The following is a 21,505-nucleotide window of genomic DNA, read 5'->3' as shown; positions in this document are numbered from 1 at the left end:
TATCAGCTGTTTGTGCTTTCTTCTCAAATTACAGCATAGCATTAATCTTATTCTATCCAAATATGTCTTGAAATCTCATTTATAATATGCAGCATGTCATTTGGAATATGATCCTTACCAAGTTTCAAACAAGAAAAACCACTAACGGTGCGCTGCAATGAACACCCTTATTTCAGAGGGGGCAGCGCGTTTGAGGATCTCACAGGAGCAAGTGGTTTCACTCCATAATGAAAAAACTTGAGACTCAGGATTATCAAATTATCACCTGTCACTGCTGAAGCTCGCACAGACGTCTGATATTGCTAAGTAAAGGAAAATAGACCCCCAGCAACCATGTGTTAAGTGATCGTGGAATATAACCGTAGTCACTGACAAAATATCTCCTAGTGCTAGTGTAACTTCGACTTCTCGAATGCTAACAATAATACACAACAAGCATGAATATTTATGTTTAGATGCTAGGTGTAGACTTTCAGAGATGCAATTTTTCTTTATACGGCAGACATAGATTCACACACCCCCAGACACCCAGTGACCCCAGAACTGCCCTTGGGCTTCAAAAAATACAACTCAGATTGTATTCTCCTGAAGGAAGAAATTCATATATATGATTTTTGGGTGAACTATCCCTTTAAGCATCCTAACTGAGCATGTATCGCTGGATAGTAGCTACTGTGACTGACGAACCACCATATTGAGTGACAAAACCTAATATGGTGGAGGTTAAATGGGAGTTCCCATTCTATTCATGCTGTCAGTTACATGGTATGATAACAGCTATAAAAGCCTCTTGGTCATTTAACACCATGGAGACATGATTGACAACACAACAATAAAACAAGTATGGCAGGTAACCTAGATCATGTGCTGAAAGACTCATTTATGAGAAGAAAATCCATAACATAAGAGAAGATTTCATTCTAAAACCTCTGGGATTGTTCAATAATTAGTTCTGATAGCTAACATTCGCACATTTTACCCAATCTGTATGAATGTAAGTGAACTCTTGATGAGTGCACCGGGTGTTCTGATTTCCTGAGCGATGCAGTCAATACAGATTTAGACATCAAGCATAAGAACAGAGGCAGCAGGGATTTAATTATATTTGATCTCATGCCTGAGCTGACGGGAAGAGCTTCACTTCGCTGCATTCAGGCATTTTTATGTCATGGCATCACCAGACTGGGTGACTCCTCGCTGGCTGTCTCGGATGGATTAGCCCATGGCGCAATAACAACAGCGTGAACCGCGATAAAACCTGCCCTGCATTCCTGTCATCACAAATTCAAACAGATGAGAAAGAGCTAAATGACAACTCAGCCCTCTCTGTCATCTGTTGCCTCTCAGGGAAAATAAATCAGATATCTCGTGACCTGTAACTGACTCGAACACTAAACCGAAGCACCAAGAGGGGGTTCTGCTTAAAACACGACAATATGTTGGTTTGACTAGTCAAAAATGACCACACATGATGTATAAACAAATGTATTGCAAAAAATGTGTCACTGGTATGGAAAGCCTCAGAAAAGATGCTTTTCATACTTATCATACGTGTAAAATGTAGACTAGCAACATTTTGAATTAAAATGGAATTAGTTACACTATGTACAGATTATAATTAATAATGCTCAGATTTTATTTTCTTTATATTACAAGACATTTTGAACGTATTCTCCAACTATTAAAATGTTTATCTTGTAATAATAATAATAATAATAAAAAATACTTTTCTAAACGCTTAATTCTTCACTTCATGACCATATTCTTGACTTATTATTTTACTGTATAAAAATTATTTTATTATATAAAATGCCTATATTTTATTTTAGGCATTTTATTTTACTGTACATTTTGAAAATGATATAAACTATATTAATTTTAATGTGACACTTTTTGTAACTTATAATTATACAATTAAAATGTAAACACAATAATATAATAATAACAACATTAATAGAATAAAAAAACAAACATGATTAGGAAATTAAAGTAATATAAAAAACAAACATAATTAGGAAATTAAAGTAATATAATACTGTACATTTTCAAACACAGCTGAATCTCTCCTTCACAACCTGGATGTAACTACATAATAGCACTGATATACAGTGTGTACTGATAAAAACATAAAATGAGCTCTGAACAGTCAGCGGCCAAAATGTTGTGAGCTATTTAGTAATAATACATATTGTGCTGCTGACAGGCTGCAAGGTCAGCAAAACCCCACAATACATTTACATAGATTTTGTTGAGATACTGCCAAGTGTTATGTGTAAGGAAGCCACAGTCTCAGCTGTTAGCAAGGCATACCTGTCATCATTTATAGATCAAGAGAGTCTTTCTTATGCAATTCTTCTTTCTCAGAAAAAAAAAAATAGAATGCGCTTTTTTCTTTTAGATTATTATAATTATTTATTTTATCTGTAGCTATGAAAATAAGTAAAACATTTTGTTCACTGACACTACAAATGTGTCTTTAACTGTTTAGGAAATGATGGTGAAAATAAACCGTATTACCAAAATAGAGCCACACAAATGTGCACGTTTTTATTTGTTTAGGAAAAAAAATCTACTTGGATTTAAACCAAAATTATAGCGAACATAAACCTTATTACCAAAACAGAGCCACACAAAACAACAAAAACAGTCCCGTGCACTTAAAATAGCCCCTGCTCTGTCTTGGAAAATCATTAAAGGCTGCAAACTTCCTCATATTATTCAAAGCCATTAGAGTTCCTCTAAATTTCCTCTATAAAATATCGGAGGCTGATGTCTGCTGAAACACCTCGGTGGGAAAAACTCCTCAGATGATGTACCTCCCTCCTCAATAAAGCGTAAAATTCATTATGCCACGGCCGGCTAACATAATACCAGGATGCTGGGTTCCCTACCGTGGCAAGGTCATCCCCTCAGGGATGTTTTCACATTATCTGAGAGTAATTATAAAACAAACAGCAGAAGCCGTTGTTTCAGATAGCATCAGGGGCAGAAACACTCCACAGTGGCAGCAACACTTCAGAGAAAAGGACGGTTCAAGCAGGAAACCTGAAAAAGCTTATCACAATAGTATCTCCACATTCTCAGCCTTTACCAAAACAATAAACCCTGCATTTCTATTGTCGGCAAGACCGCAGATGGGTGGTTAGCCATTTATGATGCTTTGTTTTCAAACACAGGTGGCACACAAGTATAATCGAACCTACTTATTGTCATCGTTCCTATAAAAGAAGAAAAAATAAAGAAAGCCTTGTATTAACTCTGTGACTCTTTTCATATTTGGTTTTCAATCTGTAAATACAATTTTACCTGGAATAGGTTCAAATATTCGTTAACCCCTATAATTATCCGTATCTGTACAATATCAGCTAAAGGTAACATACGTTTTAGCAATGTGGGTGTGAAAGGGTGTGTGCTTCTTCTGAATAGCTGCACGCAACAGGACTCACCTCTTTTTTGCATGAAACTGAAGAGATCATCGAGAAACTCCTTCCTTTTCTCATCATCGTCCAGTTCGTACAGCTGTGAAGCCAAAAGAAGACGCTTTGTTAGTGTTTCTCGAATTTTACGCATACAGCGCCCCCATTCCATCTATAAATATATCATATCAAGACTAGATGCTGATACGCTCGCGCCAACGGAAAAACCGCATGCATTTTAAGGCCGCTTTTCCCTTTATTGGCGTATCCATTATGTTTTCTAATCTTGTCCCCTCTCTCTGAATGGACATTCTCAAAAGAGCCTTTTAAAAGCCGTCTCGTGAAGGAGAAGTCTGCAACCTGATGGAAATATGCTCCTCAACCTTCACTTTCAATAAGTCTTAGGCTACGTTAACAGGCGAGCAGGTCGATACAGGAAGACAGAGGGATGACCTTTGGAAACAGCGGGGCACATGGAACAAGGCCCCGGAGATAATAACCGATCATTTAGGAGTGTATTAGCTGTCACCAATATTAAAGGACCAATGCAATCAATGCCACAGAAAAAAGGTACAGTGGGTTTAAAGTGTGAATAAGAAACAACAGGCTTTTACCCATATGTGACATTTCCAAGGCGTACAGGGCGAATGTAACACTTTCTGTTCGAAATACGACGAGCGAAGAAAATCTCTAAATGGGAATGAAGCTCTGAAATGCAGTAAAGCTTGTAAAGCCACCTGCATAGATGAGATCGGACAAAGTCTGTGTGCTTCATACTTTCATGACGTATTGCAGCAAAGCTGACATTTGAATCGAAGTTAATTTAAACAAATCTCTCCTTGCTACGTGGTAGTCCGTATGCGTGGGTTTAATGTGGATATCGATGCATAAGGTATGACATATGATCGACTGCCCGGCGAGATGTTGAGCGATAGAATGTAAACCCTGAAGAACAAGGCACAGAATGTGTAACACGAGAATCCTGCTTCTCTTAATGTATGCAGATTTAAATACGGACATTGCGCAAGTCGGGCAAAACAATACACCGGGACTTATGTTAAGACTTACTGTGTTAAGTATTACATTTTTTATTTCAAATTGAAAGTTTCTTTTTCTCTTATCTTAATTACACTAATCAATATATTATCTATGCAACGCTCTTCGAAATTCAGTTGAAGTGCCGTAACAGTAAATTAGTGATTGATTAAGATTCATTAAGAGGTGATGTAATTGTGACACTGTCAGCTGCAGAGGTCATCACTAAGCTAGGGTGACCAGTAAAGGGGTAATTAAGTCAAAAGTGTAATGACGTCTACAACATTGCATTAAATATTAACAGATGGAAAATACATTAGAGCTCCGCTTCACCTCTGAGTGCTCCATTATGCTCATATTAGTTCTATTCCCAGCATTATTACTGCAGGAATGCAGAGCACTGATGCATGTAGTCTCACAAGACTCCCGTGAATCTGAATCTTGGTGTGACCGGAATAATTCACAATTTCAAATCACTGATTATGTTGCGTAACCTTTTATGTTCGATTGCATACAGTCACGTCACAGCGATAAGCCGCAATTCAAAATCTAAAAAAATATCTGAAAAAAGTAAGCATTTTGAAAAATGTTGAGAAATGTAAAACATTTTAGGAAGATAATAATTATGCTAAGAAATATAAGATTCCCATGTCCTATTTTGTCAAATAATATATTACAGCTGAAGAATATGATACAAATCACATACATAATTACTAGAGGCATCAGCAATAATTAAAAGATGAACAATTATTAATGCGTAGTAAAATATTTGTTTATTATTCAATTATTTATTCAACATATAATGTTCATTTATTATTAATGAATAATTGCTCATTTCCAACCTATTTTGACATCACGTTACAGTAGAAATACAGCAATTTGTAAGCTACAGTTGAGTTACATAAAATTACCCTGAAGATGGGGTTAAACATTTAACCCAACCGCTGCGTTTGTCCATATTTCACACAGCACAGGGTTGCTTTTAACACAGCTATTTTTAGTTTTAAACAAACATGTGGGGTTTATGTCGACCAAAAGCAGACAATCCAAATGATTAACTTTACACATTGACATTGGATATAATTCCATAAATAAGACCATTTCACTGGTCTTAGACTACGCTGTATAGAGTAACTACTTAGTAATTCAATTTAAGCTTTTTTTCATACCTAAAAATAATAATAATAATACATATTTTAATATATGTGTATTATATAAGGCCTCAATTAAACTGCCCGTTTTAAGTCCTCATTACAGAAGTCACGCGCAAGCCTGTCTGGTCTTACTGATTTACTTAGTGGGATCATTATGAAACATCTCAATAATTTTTCGTAGTTTCAGATAACACAAGCTGCTTAAAGTGTCAAACCCCCAAGGCTCCTGCGACACTATGTGATCACACCCTGACTAAATCTTCAGTAACTACAGGTTCAACGTGTATAGGCAAAAGTATATATGAGTGGACACTGATAAATATGAGTCATTTATGAATTATTCCACACACATATGTTTTTCAGAACACGCTGAAAGCAGAACATACAAAGTAAAACCTTACTACGCTATTAATCTAGATCTCAATCTCATCTCTGAATACTCAAAGAAGTATCTCACCGGGATTTCAGTAGAGGGAGCTCTTCAATACAATAAACTTTCACACGACTGAAACCTTTCACTTCTATATAGACATTTTTACAAGCTCTTTCAAAACAAAACCAGACCAGCAAATCAAGGACACAGACTCTCGAACCGGGAGTAGAAAAAACCCCAAACTTTTCTTATGTTTATACAAACAGCGTCCATGAGAGACATCGTTTCTCAATCCTCAAATCGGGTAGGTGGGCCAGTGACAGGGTGACATTCTTTGTGACTGAAAACACACACACATCATTCGTTTTGTCAAAAGCGATGAAGAGGGAGCTGGGCTATGACTTTGAACCCACGTTAAGTGGAGCTTCAGGCAGTCCGGAGCTGCTACATGTCATACCAAAACCTGGAGGCTCAGCAGAGGGACTGACTGTTGACCTAAAAGTTTGAAAATGCTTTTAGTTCTATACCTCATAACCTCTGTGACCTTGCAAATAACACACACCCGATGTTATACTCGTGGGTGTGCTCATTCAAAAGTCTGGCTACAGCACTGACGAAAGACAAAAATGCAATGTATTATTATTTTGAAATAAAGCACAATAATATAGCTTGTATTAGTGGGCATTTTTTCATTTTGATTTTTGCAAAAACAACTGTTTCAAATAACCTGGTCGGTCAATTGTGGCAAATATTTTAACAATTTTAACTGGGTGTTAAATCGGTTGTTCTCAACATTTTTGTTGCCTTACAAGTAGATTATTACAGTAGGATATTAGGAATTTCTACCTGATAAAATATTTCAGACAAAATCACTAGAAAATGCATATTCATAAAAAGAATAAAAATTATGTTAACAAATTAATTCTTAATTTGCTGCTTATTGCTAGTTAAGGTAAGGTAGTTAAGTTAAGGTATTGTTATGTCTAGGTATGAGTAGAATTAGGGATGTGGAATAAGGTCATGCAGAATAAGGCATTAATATGTGCTTAATTATTACTAATAAATTGCAAATATTCATGCTCATAAACAACTAGTTAAGATACCCTAAAAGACTAGAACGTAGAGAAATAGTGCTTTAAATATTCAAAGAAAAAAACTTAAATTAAAATGTGAGTCCTATCTTGATTTTTAGTTGTTTTATCTTACTTTAATGCTTATTTTGTTTATTTAATGAAGTTATCTTGAAGCCCTTGAGTGAGAAGTGGCAAACTAAACTGTGTACCTGACTGCCTTTCTACACCAGGTTACAGTCTCTTTATTCTCGCATTATAAAATACTTTCAATTAAAATCAATATTTCATGTCCATTTATTTATTCATTTAGTAAACAGCTGTGCAATATAATATACAGTCAGATGGTCATTACTGCAAAACAATCCCTTCAGGGTGATCTGGTCGCCCAGTATTTTGTGATAATGACCAGACATACGTTTTCTCTCGTAAGGGTAAACTAAGACTAGAAGCACTAAAGCTCAAAAAAATGCGAGTGCTGTATATATATATATTTTTAATGACTGGTATTATGGACCACTGTGAGATTGAGAACAAAAAGTTGGTGGAATAAATCATTCTGAGGTTAACAATCACCGTCTGTGCTAACAAACCGCTAATTAACAAGCATCAATACCGGAGAAAAAAAAATCCCATGACAACAGAATTGATCACAAGATGCTTCTTCATTGTGTGTGGCACCGATAGTGCGTGCGGACACGTGTGTGTGCGCGCACCGGTTTCCAGAGCTCCTGGGAAACTGCTGGGCTTAATGTGCCTGTGTGTGTTTGAATGTGTGAGAAGCACCGACGCAAGGGAGCAGGAGTTAATTAGAGAACAACACGACTGGTCACGCTGGCACTGGTCCAAACTGGCTGACTGCCAATGCTGCTTCCATTCCATTACACACACACACACACACACACACACACACACCCCCGCCCCGATCCTCGCAACAGTGTGTAGCTCTGCAGCGAGCTCAGCTGACATAATGAGATGTGTAAGCTAATATGAAGAGCTGATCTTTGTCTTTCCTTGATGGAGTTCCTCCTAATGGGATTTGCCCGGGTACTTGAGCTGACGGACTGGATAAAGTGGCAGTGAGTTGAGCATGTACTGGCAGAGCTAAGTGTTATTTTACAGGGCCAGCTCAGGGTGCCCCTGTGGGAGGTGTGAGAAAGGCCCTTCTGCGTTTAACGTGGACCTTTGCGCAGACTAAACTAACTGTTATTGTGTACAACACTGCTGTGGGAATTCAAAAATCTGTGCATCGCCTGAAATGAAAGCAATGGCTGTTTCACAGACTAAAACAAAAGCAAATATTGATAATTAATATTTTGTTAACTATTATTCTGTGTCTATAATAAAATAACAGGTCATAATTGCAACAACAAAAAATTATTAATACAATTTTTCTTTATTATTATTCTGCTTAACAGTAATACTGTTTAATTATTTTAATAAAATTAAATTTACATTTGTATTCATTTTAATTATATTAAATACTTTGATTTTACTTCTACAAGTATTTGATATTTATTATAAATTCTGCTCTTAATTCTGCTATTTTGAACCCAATTTTGTTTTGAAGTATTTCACTGAAGTGCTAATTATGTAAAATACTAGATGGAAATATAAGATTTGTGATGTAATATATTTTTTAATTAAACCCAGTAAACTGAATCCTAAAAAGCAGATATATTCCTAAGAGAAGACTTAATCAGAGAGAGTTCTGCTGATCTATCACACATTAATCATGCTCAAACATGGCCACCAAAAACATTCACACTAGGTTCAGTCAGTCCTTTATCTTTTAAAGGTGCTCTTGATTTAGAGAGGCAGGCTGCCATCAACTGAACAGTTATCTCTTGGAAGCCTTCACAAGATTCTATTATGTGTGGATCAAAGTCACATATTACAACTTATCGCCACATCTATTCATGCCTCCAAAAAGAAATTACATAAATAAAACGTGTGTGTACTGTGTATATTTATAGAGTGACATACGTGCCATTTTTTTTCCACATGCATCTTGTGCAGGATATCTATATTGCCTAAAATATCTAGCTTTTGGCTTTGTTTGCGTGCAGACCGATCGTATCATTATCATTATTACATTGGTTCCTTATGTATATATAAAAATATTTTTCTTAAATATATAAATGTATATATATATATATATATATATATATATATATATATATATATATATATATATATACATTGGCCAGTACAAGAAACCATATCACACAATCCTGCCTCAGAATCAACCGCTGCTTCTGTTTTCATCATGATGGTGAGGGGCCACAGGGGCGAATGTGGGAATGGTTCATCAACCGTCCTTCACCATTGTGTTTTACTGTGTGATCTGAGGACTGACGCTTTGTCTCTGAGATTGCAAAAGACGCCTGAAGCTGCTCTGCCTGACCTCAAGCTCCACAGAGATTATCGGATGTAAAAAGGCAACTAAATGGGACCCTTTTTTCAGTCTTTGCATCTGCTACTTTGTCACATCTGCTTCTGATAATTTTACCTTTGACATGAATGAAATTCACTGTGCAAGAGCCACAGTTTGACCTCATTCATCTAGGGGTAAAAGAAAGAAAAAAGGGAAAATGCGGGTTGTTTGACAGAATTTAAGTCACTTTAATGGCAAACCCCCATAGTGCAATTAAGGGATTAGGCGGAAAACTGCTCAGCACTCACATTTCACTCTTTAATTACTAGTCAAAAACACAGCAAATCTTCATAGTCACTCAAGCAGAGCCTTATGAATTATACATCGTCTGACCAGAATGGTTTCTGCATGTTTGTTTTCCATCAATAATTTAATGTAAAAGCATGTATCCATCCATCAATGCCTTGTCTTTTCTCTTGACAGTACACTGGTCCTGGATTACAGTCCGTGGCTTTATGTCTATTTCCAACCTGACCTTTGAGAGGATGTATAGAGAATGTAAGGGCCTGAATTTACAGCCTCTACATACTGGATTTATCATCTTACACATAAAGTATCAGACAGGGCTGATTGTTGGATTTTTCTTTAGACTATTAAATGCGATAGGCTCATAAACTCAGTGAAGACCGGGGAGAAACTGATAAAGCTTTATTATGCAGAATAAAATCAGAATCTACTATGTACCATATGACCCAGTTGTACATTGCATTCTTGATTACTCATTAACTATATCAAGCAATAAAAGATGCTTTTGAAATATTGCAAAGGTTTACAGGCCTTTTGTGGTGTATCTTTCTGGTGTTTTAAATTAAGAGTTTCAATTAAGAGTTGCATGTTTCGATATTGTGTCCAGAGTGGAACGTATACTACTTACAGCTGTACAGAGTGCGTTTAATGAACGTCTTATGGATTGTACACGAAAAACTGAAAAGCTTGCAAGATCTGGCAAGCTCTAATCTGATTGACTGGCTTTATGAACGCATCTGTTTTATCAATCCTCCTGGAAACCAAGGCATATTTACAAGGTACTAAACTGATAAAATAAGTGCTTCTGAGTAAGAATTAATCGCTGGATTTTCCAAAGTTTATCAGATTAGAGGCATCTAATCTAGGTTATGACTAGCCTATTAGGAAGGTCAGAAATTCTGATGACACATCAAGTTCCCACTATGCACCAAGGTTTTAGTTTTGCTTTTCTATCTATGTATCTATCTATCTAGGAAATAAAATGAAATAAGGGCACATTTATTTGTCTATGTTTGCAATCTACGGTAGCCTTTCTTAACACTTACCTCACATAAAAATAAGCTCTAAAATACAGAACAATTATTTAGTAAAACTAATCATTTATCACTGAACAAATACTTTAAAACTGATTGTATAAACAAATGAATAGATGAATAGATAAGGCCATCTGCTCTTTTACCACTTCCAGTACATCTTCATCCACCTTTGTCTTTCTCAGCATGCCAAAACATGCTTATACATATTTTGAATTGGAAACATTTTATCTGACTCCCTAGATTTTTCAAGTAACCGATTATCGGTTATCGGCAAAAATCTACGTTGATATTTTTCTGAGTTGCATACACTGCTGGAGTGAATGTGAAGAGTCCGTTATTATACAGAGCGAGAGCCAAAATATTATTGGCGAAAGCAGCCTCTAGAGGCAAAAATCACTAGAACCACGTGCATTTGTTTGAAACGTGACACTGTGAGCTGCCTGGAGAGAGCGCAGTGCACGGGCAACACTGACATTTCAGATGCACGTTTAAAATACAGACAGTGAAAAGGTGTGGATACAAAACACTCCAGTACATGTTAATTCATTTGTTAGCTAGATACTGCCGTTCTTTCTCCAATGCAGCATGTTTGACAAAAAGGCTGAGAGGATGCTAGCAGTACCTCAAACGGTTAAATAATAGTGGCAAAAGTACACGCAAATCCGAGTCAAGTGTTTAATTTTACCATAAATTTGACTTAAGCTTGAGTGCTACTTGTCAGAGCCTGTCAGGGAAAAAAGTGACATGCCTCTGCAGTGGTGGCATAAAAATGAAACAGGACATCTGGCAAAGACGTTCCTGTCTCCTCCACTATCCTCTGTGTCTAGTGAAGCATTAACTCATCTGATAAGCATTAACTCATAAAAAAAATTTTAAGTAATGCTTCAACAACATTTCTTCCATGTTTTATTTGAATAGTAAATTCCCCTTGTTTGCTAAAAATAAATAAAGTTTGATTTTCAATCATTTAAAGATGTTTTATTCCTTTTATTCATTTGATACACAACACAGAATTTCTGAGGAAAAAGAAAATGTAATGTGTTCACATGATCAGGAGGGTAACACCTCCACCTTCTTTTTGTTTACATTTTTTTATCCGGTATTCATTTAAAAAACTATAATTTAGTCGGTTATCGGCAAATGCGGTCGAAAACTAGCTATCGGTTAAATTCAATATCGGTTGATCTCTCCTTCAAAGGCCTACAAATATTGACTACAGGAGAAGCAATGTTCAGTAGATCTTTCTCACAGCATTTGGCTACAGAAAGCAGACTAGAATTGAAACATGAGAGAAAGAGATACAGTAAGAAGTATAAATTACCAAAATAGCATTTTCTAAAACACACACACACACATATATATATATATATATATATATATATATATATATATATATATATATATATATATATATATATATATATATATATATATTACATATATTATAGAATATATAGAATAATATAGAATTAGTAACATAACAATAAGGTAATGATACTGTGGTGTCATATTACTGAATATGACATTTTGACAGAGCCACCTTAAACTAACATAGCTGTAACTCAGTATCTAAAGTAGAATTATTGTTTACATATGTGATACTCTTTAACACGCTGCTATGTTGACGTAAGGGAGACAAACAGTTTATCGAGTTGTTTGATTTCTGCACACAAAAAGTTTTCTCATAGCTTTATGACATTGCGGATGAACCACTGATTTCACACTGATCTCCTTGCTGCGTTTTTGAGCCTTAATTGCGTTAGGATCCTTGCTGTCTTTGGGAGGGTCAGAGAGCTCTCATAATGCATGAAAAATATTTTTTTATTTTGTTTTCTGAAGATGAACAAAGGTCTTGAATAAGGGCGAGTAATTACAGAATTTTCATTTTTGGGTGAACTATCCCTTTAATAAAAAGCGACATGGAATAAACCACTAGTCAAACATCAGGCTTTGGTTTTTAGGCAGAGATTATTGTATACTAATAGCAAGTATAGGAATACCTGCACCTATGACACCAGTGTCTTTTCAACGACTGCAAATTATGTCTATAATAACATGCTGTGAGCTCATCTAAATGAACGATATAAGAAAAACATTGCACATTTATTGATACAGGACACACGTTCACTTTCTCTTTTTTAAGTATTTTACCATTTAAGTGTATAAAAGAGATTTTTCAGTTTGCACACACATGAAAGGCGTATGTCTAGAAAGGCCAAAGGTTAATAAAGAACACACACCTCTCCTACTCACTTTCTTTTTTCTAGCGTTGCTTTTAGTTGTATACAATGACTCAGCCATATTATTACAAGCTTTCCATTCATTTTTGCTTCAAAGCCACATGCCCTCTGGCCCTATGAAATTCATTTGGCTGAATCAGTTTATCACTGTCAATCTTAGATATCCTGCCTGATGTCTCCTGTTGTAATTAGCAACAAAACAGATTTCTTTCACATGTCATTTCTCGCTGCTCCCTCAGAATTAATTACGACCCATGCTAACACATCATAAGCTCTTATGAAACCAGGTTTCACAACATAACATTCCACCTGTCTCCCATTACCTATAAAAATGGGACATCTAATCATGATAGATAAGCACACACTTCTAGGGAATTATTCAACTGTGGGTTAATTCAGTTATTCAATGTGTCCCCATAAATGGGTTAAAGAACATCTTTTGAACACAATTCATGTGACAAACGTGGGCGTGTGTATGATGGATGGATTCCACTCCCAAGCATTTTCTTTACATGAAAAAGGCATGCTGATAGGAGTCATGCTTTCAGATTAAATAGCTCATAACATGATAAATTAGAACAGGTTTGGACTACATTAGACAAATGACACACAAGAACTACCAAGAAAAAATTTAAGTGGATGACTCATGCCTGCACATTACAAACTAAAATCATTATAATAACAAAGATAATGAAAATGCAGCAAACTTAAATCCTTTGTGTTTTCAAAAATGCAAAAAATGAAAAATCCATCACCACATTGAGGCTTAAAAAAATGTATTTGCCATAACAAGAAAAAAAGGTTTTTTTACCCCTGGTATTATAATAAATAAACTTGTCTGATACAATACAAGTCAAATACAAGTAAAATTTAACAATTGTTAATTCCAATTTCTAACTTAACAAATATGTTTAAACTATTTTCGAGACAAATGAACACCTGGTAAACAAGAACAAATTTATCACAAACAACAGCACAAATAAATAGAATAAACGGACCAAAGACACAAATTAAACAATGCTTTAGGTTTTTGGGTACATTGCATATTCTTGACTGTATAAATTATAAATAGATTAGTCATTGCATTGCTGCAAAAGTGAGTGATTTTCTCTTTAACTCTTTTTTTGGATTAACATTAAGGACACCAACAGCAGCTGGTAAACTAAATTAGGCACAATCATTTTAAACACAATGCATGGATCCAATATAGAGATACACATCTGACTTTTTAAAGCTATTTATGTTCACTTAAGAGATAACTGAATAACCGACTAGGATGCTTGCCAAGATGGTTATTTGGACACACTTTTGTATGCATTTGTCTCTCTGTGTGCGATCTGTGCTCACAGAACACGCTGAACGGAGCAGATATTTGTGTCTTCTTGTTCTTGAATGCTTTCAAATCACTTAAATGTTCAAACTAGCCACGTACATTTGTCCGTTAAAGCACAAGAAGATGTGAAAAAGAATATTAATTTGACAGGGCATAGAACCATGTGGAAAGATATCCTTTTGTGACAACATTTTGTAAAGCTGGTTAACAAATTTATAGTGCTCACACATTGGGAAAAAACTGACAGAAAGCAGGTCATGAACCTGCACATGCAAACTCATGAGAAAATATATCATATGGATTAGCCTTTAAATGCTAATCAATAATTGCATCATTATGCTGTAGCGATGACCCACACAGCATCAACACAAAGAGAGGCTGACATAAAGACTGTACCATTGATATATTGATCACCTCCCCCAATCATTAATTTATGGAAAAATAGACTCAGCACAGCCTTGTACAATAAGGTGCTTGTTAGAGACAAGGGCTTTGTTTTACTGAGGGGAGGAGGCAGGGCTCTGTAGTGATAATGTCATTTGCTCCCCTGGTCTTCAAGGTCTTCATGGGAAATAAAAGGCTAGTGATTTGTGTTTGCGTGCATGAGATGGGGGAGCGTCATGATCTCTAATGCAGACATGAAACAAGAGGAAAAGAAGCTACATCTCTGGCCTTCACCTGTGTTTGAGCCAAGACAAGGGTCAGACATGATTTATGCAATAAACAGTGATGAGGATGCAAGGAGTGTTTCTGCTGTCTGCATTGGCACATGTCAGAGTGAAGATCATTTATGAAAGCTTGAATATTGGTCTGTACTACTGGGGAATTTTTCCTACAGCCAGTTTAACTAATTTTATTTAAATTATATATTTTGATGAGGTTTATCACTTGTGTGTATGTTTTTTTTTTTTTTTTTTACTAATGTGAAGTATTTATTTTCAATAGTATATATTATAATTTTTAATTTGATAAATTAAAAAAAAAAAGAAAAACATATTTTATCATGGAAGAGTATGAAAGGATTAGATCACCCAAAAATTAAAATTAGCTCACAATTAGCTGATTTATTCACCCTCAAGGCATCTTGGGTTTTCTTCTTTCAGATGAATCCACCTGTAGTTATATAAAAAATTATCCTGGCTATTTCAGGCGGTTTCATAGCATGGTGGGTGGGTTTTTCAGTTCATCAGTCCAAAACACATCAAATAAAGTATGTGCATCCATAATAAAATGTGCCTCTCATGGCTCTTCGCGATTAATAAAGACCTCCTATAGAGAATCCATGCATATTTCAATCATTTCATATTTCAAATGTTCAAATGTTAAATCGATTCATGGATTGATTCTGTTATTTTTCGAATGCATCACGATTCACTCTTGAATCAATTCTGAGCTTAGATGGCGATTAATATAAGCACAACCCACTGTGAACGCTCTTGTAATTCGCTTCAACCTTTTTGAACTTTATGAATGATTATTTTAATTCTAAGTGGTGTATGTAAGGAACCCAAAGTGAGCTGTTTCTAAAGCATGCAGTGCCATCAGCTTTTAAAACTAAGCTCAGAATCGATTCCAGAGAGAATTGCTATGCATTAGATTAATCAATTTATTGTTACACCCCTATCTGTTGTACGCAGAAACTGTTTGAGGCAGATAAGAGGCGTGTTTTATTATGGATGTGCACACTTCTTTTAGACTGTAGAAAACCCCCCTGACCCACTGCAATGATAACCATTGGCATGGCCAGGACAATAACTTTAATAATAACAACAACTTTAATATAACTCAGATTGGATTCGTCTGAAAGAAGAATGTCTAGGATGCCTTGAGGGTGAGCTAAATCACAGGCTGATTTTCATGTTTGAGTTAACTGACCTTTAATGTTACCACCTTTCATTAGTGTTGAAATTAGGCCAAAGCTCTAAAATGTCTTCTTGGTATTTAAAAATGTATTGTTTAATAAAATTTAATGAGGAAGAAAAATAGAAACACACACACACACACACACACACACAAACACAGGGTGATATTTACAATATATACACTCTAAAATTCTACTGCTAAAACCAAACTGCTATCAGAGTTTTTTCTGTTTTCAGTTCACATTTACAAAAAAGTGAACACTAATACAGTAAAAATGTATTTTTGATCAAATAATTTAAGCGGTAGATATATATAAACAGCAGTTAAAAAACTGCTGATTATATCAGACATAACACACACACACACACACACACACACACTGAAGTCTTCCAAGGGGCAAATAAACTAATAAATAATTACATAAACAAACATAGATGCTTTTTAGACTTTATCTTAAAACATAAATCACACCCACTGTATATCGCATTAAGTGTAGCTACGTTACTTGAACTTCTAACATTTTAATGAAGCTGTCAATCTCCTCTAAATAAGTAATAATTTCAGTGACAATCCAAAAGCCTCTTCTCGGCCCAGCATTTCAACAACTGCTTTCCACCACACGTTTGATGATCTGCATGACAATCGATGGAAGAGGCACAGTATGATCGGCTGACACCAATAAGCCACGCCCAGCTCTGTGTCCAGTGACAACATCAGAAAACAATGTATAGAATGCCTGTGAGCAATTTTGCCACAGAGCACATTTAGAATCCGATCCTGCAACTGATAAGAACATTGTACAGCTATAGAGAACATTCAGTTCCATTCTGAGCAACAGCTTCTATGTGTCTGGACAAATACAAGGGAGGGGCGCTTCATTTTGGAGTTCAGCAGATCTTGAATCTTTGTGGCGTTTTCCCACACCATCCCGTCATTAAGCATTTTCTGTCCCTCATCATTTCTTTCGTCCAGTGACTGGGGCCCCTCCTCCATCCTGTTGTAATTGTGTGATGTTTACCCTCCAAGCCCAAGGCCATGTCTCTAATTATCCCCACATGAAAACTGGAATGTCCAGCACTGTCATTAAAAATAGAGCTAAAAGCCAGAGCCCCGCTAGCAGCAAAAACAGGTGTGATCGTGATGACCAAACCCGATTCCTTTCCTATCGAACTTCACACTCTACTGTGGAGTCTTGTAAAAAAAAAAAAAAAAATCTATATTCCTTATTAATATTCCAATTTCTTCCACATTTATAATTTTAAGCAAGTTTGTGATGCTAACATGCTAAACATTCATATTTGCTGTGGGCCAGGAGAGAGTTCCTGTTCCTGAGCTCAGGCCAATTACACGTGTCGAATGCTAGACTAACGAAGCAGGCAAATGTTTAATCGTTGCATACAACACAAATGGCAGAACGGGGCCACATCCACAGAACAGTGCAAATGCAACCTCAGCAAGAACACTCAATGGGCCAAACAATGAGGCCTTTTGGCTCCCGGCTGCATGGAAGCTGCTCCATATTTCAGTTTTGCTGATGCACAGGGGTCAGGTCTGATTCACATGAGCCCCCCAGAGCTGGATCTCCTTTTTACTGTATGTTATGGGTTCTGTCCACTGACATAGGCCTGATGCATGGATTGTGGTTTTACTTTGAGAATAACAGTTTGCTTAGTGATTCAGAAATGAATGCAACATATGTGAAAATGCTAAATGTTTTTCAATTCTGGACGATACAGATTAGTTAATAATTATTTCCGTTATTTATAATTGCTGTTATCATGGTTATTAATCAAAGAGCATTAAAATTAATTGTTTTGCTTGTCAATTTAAGTATCAAAACATTAAAATATTGTATGCAATGTGAAAAAATGGATATTAATTTTGAGATCTCTAATAAAATAACCTATATGGCAGCAATATATTTTGCATCCCTGACATAAGTGACTTATGGTGCGTGCACATTAAAAGCCAATTTAATTAATGGAGTGATTAGGTTACATACGCAGCCAATGCGAAGCGAACAAACGTAAATTTGCTTCGGTTGACATGTTTGCTGTAAACAAGCAATATTCGCCCCAATCGCATCTCCTGTGCAAGTTGAAAAATTCAACTAGAGTGGAAAATTTTATTATCGTGCACACCAATCAGCGAACAATCGCTTCACTTCAGTTACAGTTCATTAGATTTAGTAAAGAAGCTAAAACAAAGCAACTGTAATATTTAACATTCATCAGTATTTTTGTAATCGTGACATCAAAAAGTCTTCAAGGAAATCCTATCAACATTGCTTTTCATAAGACTCGACCAACTAAAACCTAAACCACATGCTAAATTAAAGGCAGTCTCTCTGAATGACTAACCTGAGCAGGCACAAAGAACACCCTGACCAAATTAAAATGTTAATAAGTTTCCGAGAATCAACAATTAAGCATTTGATATCGTGATGTTGCTTCACGCTAGCCGCCTGTAAAGAATGCAGGCTGTGCTTAATGTCCTCAGTTAATTCTGCTGCCCCCCTGAAATGCTTCCTGTCCTGAATGAATGTGTTGGGACAAAAGAAAAAGGTTAACGCTAAATGAAAAGCATGTGATGTCTGGACAAGTGCGGAAAATGCATAGTTAGTGGTAATGGATTTCCAAGAACACTGAGGATGTTAAAATGTGTTTTTGACCTCGCATTATAATTCCTTCAACTTGCAGTCTTTTCTGCGCGTGTAGAGAACTTCCTTAATCTATTCTAAAAATATAAAACATAGAAAAGAACTTGCATCAATGCACTTGTTCTACCCGCATTATAAAGGCCCTTTTGTCAACAGGTCTAAAATGAAAATGCAGGATTTATCTTTACTTTTGCAGATAGATTGGTAAAGTTCTGATTAAATTTAGAAAATGTTTTGCAAATGTATAAAAAAAGAGACTGCATGAGTGAGATAAACACTTGAGTCTGCGGTCGCCCTGTTGGATTACTCGGCCTCCTTACAGTATGTAGCAACTGAGAGGATAAAGTAAGAAACCACTGTGATATGTTTTTCAACATTTATGTTGACAAGCATTACAGTCATGTGAAACCATGATAACGGCAATTATAAATAACGGTTGCAAAATGAAGAAGTGGGTAAGAAAGTGTCACTGCAGCCATGGCTACATCACAGGCTTCAGTAAGGGAGCAGCAGTTATGACCGATTTGGCATTTTTCTTTCAATAGGTGTTAACAGATAGACAATTTTTGATTGCTGTTATCACATAAACGATAACAAGATGCATGACAGGGTTTCTACGTAAACACAAATGAACAGCTCTTCTCTGTCCTTAAGCTATAGGAACATTTTGTTCCCTATGTACAACGTATAAACACCACTATGTTAAACCAACACTGTAAAACAGAAACAATGGTTGCAATAATTCTATATTTTGAATAAAAATGAAGACTAAATAGGCTAACTAAATAACAGTGAGCAACTTTGTACCCTATACAAACCAGGAGCCCAGATGCCGCCCATCCCCCGCCAGAGACATGTAACACGTCATACAACCAACAGAGCAGACGTGTGAGGTTTTAATTCTGAAACACATAACATAAATACTCATGAGGAAAAGCCCCAATGAAGGCAATGTTCAATAGCCTGCTAGGCCCTGGATTGGGCCCCTGCTCACAGGCACGCTGTAGTAGTTGCTCATGTCCACTGACCAAATAAAATCCTCCATATATGTCTATAAGAAACTGGAATAACTGAAATAGCGTATAGCAAAACTGTGCGTTCCACCACTACACTCACAATCACTTATCTTGTGTTACAAATAACAGTCAGCAACTTATAAAGCATGAATCACTCTATAATTGAACACTCCCTATTAAAACATGTTCCCAGAGCAAGTATGTTCTGCTCCACTAATGTTTTAATTAAGTTTTTACTAATGAGAGCCCAGACCATCAAAAATCATTTGCTGCTGTTTAAACCCAGTGACTCTAGGCATGATTAGTGACATCAAAGCTTTCCGCCTGCTGTACATACATGTGTTTTTGAGGCCGGCAACATGACAGCACAGCTAAAGCATTCATTCAGCCTGGCCCATACCTTTTCTTTTTTTTTTTTTTAGGTTCACATGCAGTGTAGCTCTGCCAGGTTTCATGCGACTGGAATAAAACACTTTGTACTTGTATTTCAAACTAAATGAGCACAACAAAGTCTGCTGAAATGCAATCACTCGATTTTTGAAACGAATAAAGAGAGAGATCATTTACATTTCACATATAATGTATTCCCCCAGTCTAGTATAAATGTCAACAGCCCATTGTGTGTGAGTGGGGCCACCGCTTTAGCTTTAGCCTAATGTTTTAACTCCTAAATTAACAGGGTGGTTTAATGTGCTGTGATAAAATATTCATTCATGTGCTTTATACAGACCATTAAACCTAAAAAAATGCTGTGTGTCTTTATCTGAAGTACACAGTGACCTCTGCTTTACCTAATAACACCCATAATTTATACTCAAATATTAACCTGGCTGAACATAAATGAGGAGACTTTCATCGTATTATGCGCTGAATGAATGTAAATGTATGCAGAGGCAAGAAAATGGCTTTCATATGATACTACTGGCCTAACACAACAATTAAGTCTTCCTGCTTTGTGAATCGGGCCTTTGAATAACAAATAGAAGGTCACTTTGTCATATTTCAATGATAAAAAAAATAAATTCAGGGAAATTGGCTTGCTTCAGATGAATGAGATATCTACGCCCTAAAACGCTGTGATTAGTAGTAAGGACAGCAATACACTTCATTATAACTAAAACACATTTCATACAAGAAAAAGCATAAAACTGTTTGTCTAAAGGCTGCTTCAAAACTGATCTGCAGCGAGGACAGTCTACAAGCTACATGGCAATTTGTGCACTGAGAAAGATGTTTGAGTTTCATGTCCGTATATAGAATCTCATCATTATAAAACACGCCTCACCCCATCACAATCGCTTCTCATAATACATGTTTCTTTCTGGCAAGCCTTACATCATTACCTGATAAGAAACAAGTTGCTTTTCTTAAGAATTTAATCATAAGGGAACTCTGTACGACCTTAACATGTATATTCAATTTCATTTTGTGTGACAGGAGACACGAAACAACAAACTGAAATGAATACAAATAAATGAATAGAGTAGCTTCTAGTGTTTCAGGATAAACCAAGTCCGAATATATTACTGAATAAGACCTTTACAAAAAAAGAAAGAAAGAAAGAAAAAGAAATACAATCGTGTTTTAATAAAATACAAATACAGCATAAAATACATTAATTTTTAT

At 36.0% G+C, this 21,505-nt stretch overlaps 1 protein-coding gene across 5 annotated transcripts in view; it reads right to left on the bottom strand.

Annotated features, from left to right (window-relative positions):
* The window catches only part of arid3c (AT rich interactive domain 3C (BRIGHT-like)), a 60,733-nt gene that overhangs the window by 16,184 nt on the left and 23,044 nt on the right, over positions 1–21,505 (bottom strand). For 3 of the 5 annotated variants that reach the window (XM_043240263.1, XM_043240259.1, XM_043240261.1), the window contains 2 exons: positions 3,447–3,519; positions 3,204–3,218 (listed from right to left, as the gene is read on the bottom strand). In XM_043240263.1, coding sequence (XP_043096198.1) covers positions 3,204–3,218; positions 3,447–3,519 — 88 coding nt within the window. The remainder of the gene's footprint in view (positions 1–3,203; positions 3,219–3,446; positions 3,520–21,505) is intronic. The other 2 variants (XM_043240260.1, XM_043240262.1) reach the window with 1 other exon arrangement.

Source organism: Puntigrus tetrazona, chromosome 5 (assembly GCF_018831695.1).
Source record: "Puntigrus tetrazona isolate hp1 chromosome 5, ASM1883169v1, whole genome shotgun sequence".
NCBI lineage: Eukaryota > Metazoa > Chordata > Actinopteri > Cypriniformes > Cyprinidae > Puntigrus > Puntigrus tetrazona.
This window is presented reverse-complemented; position numbering and strand designations above follow the sequence as displayed.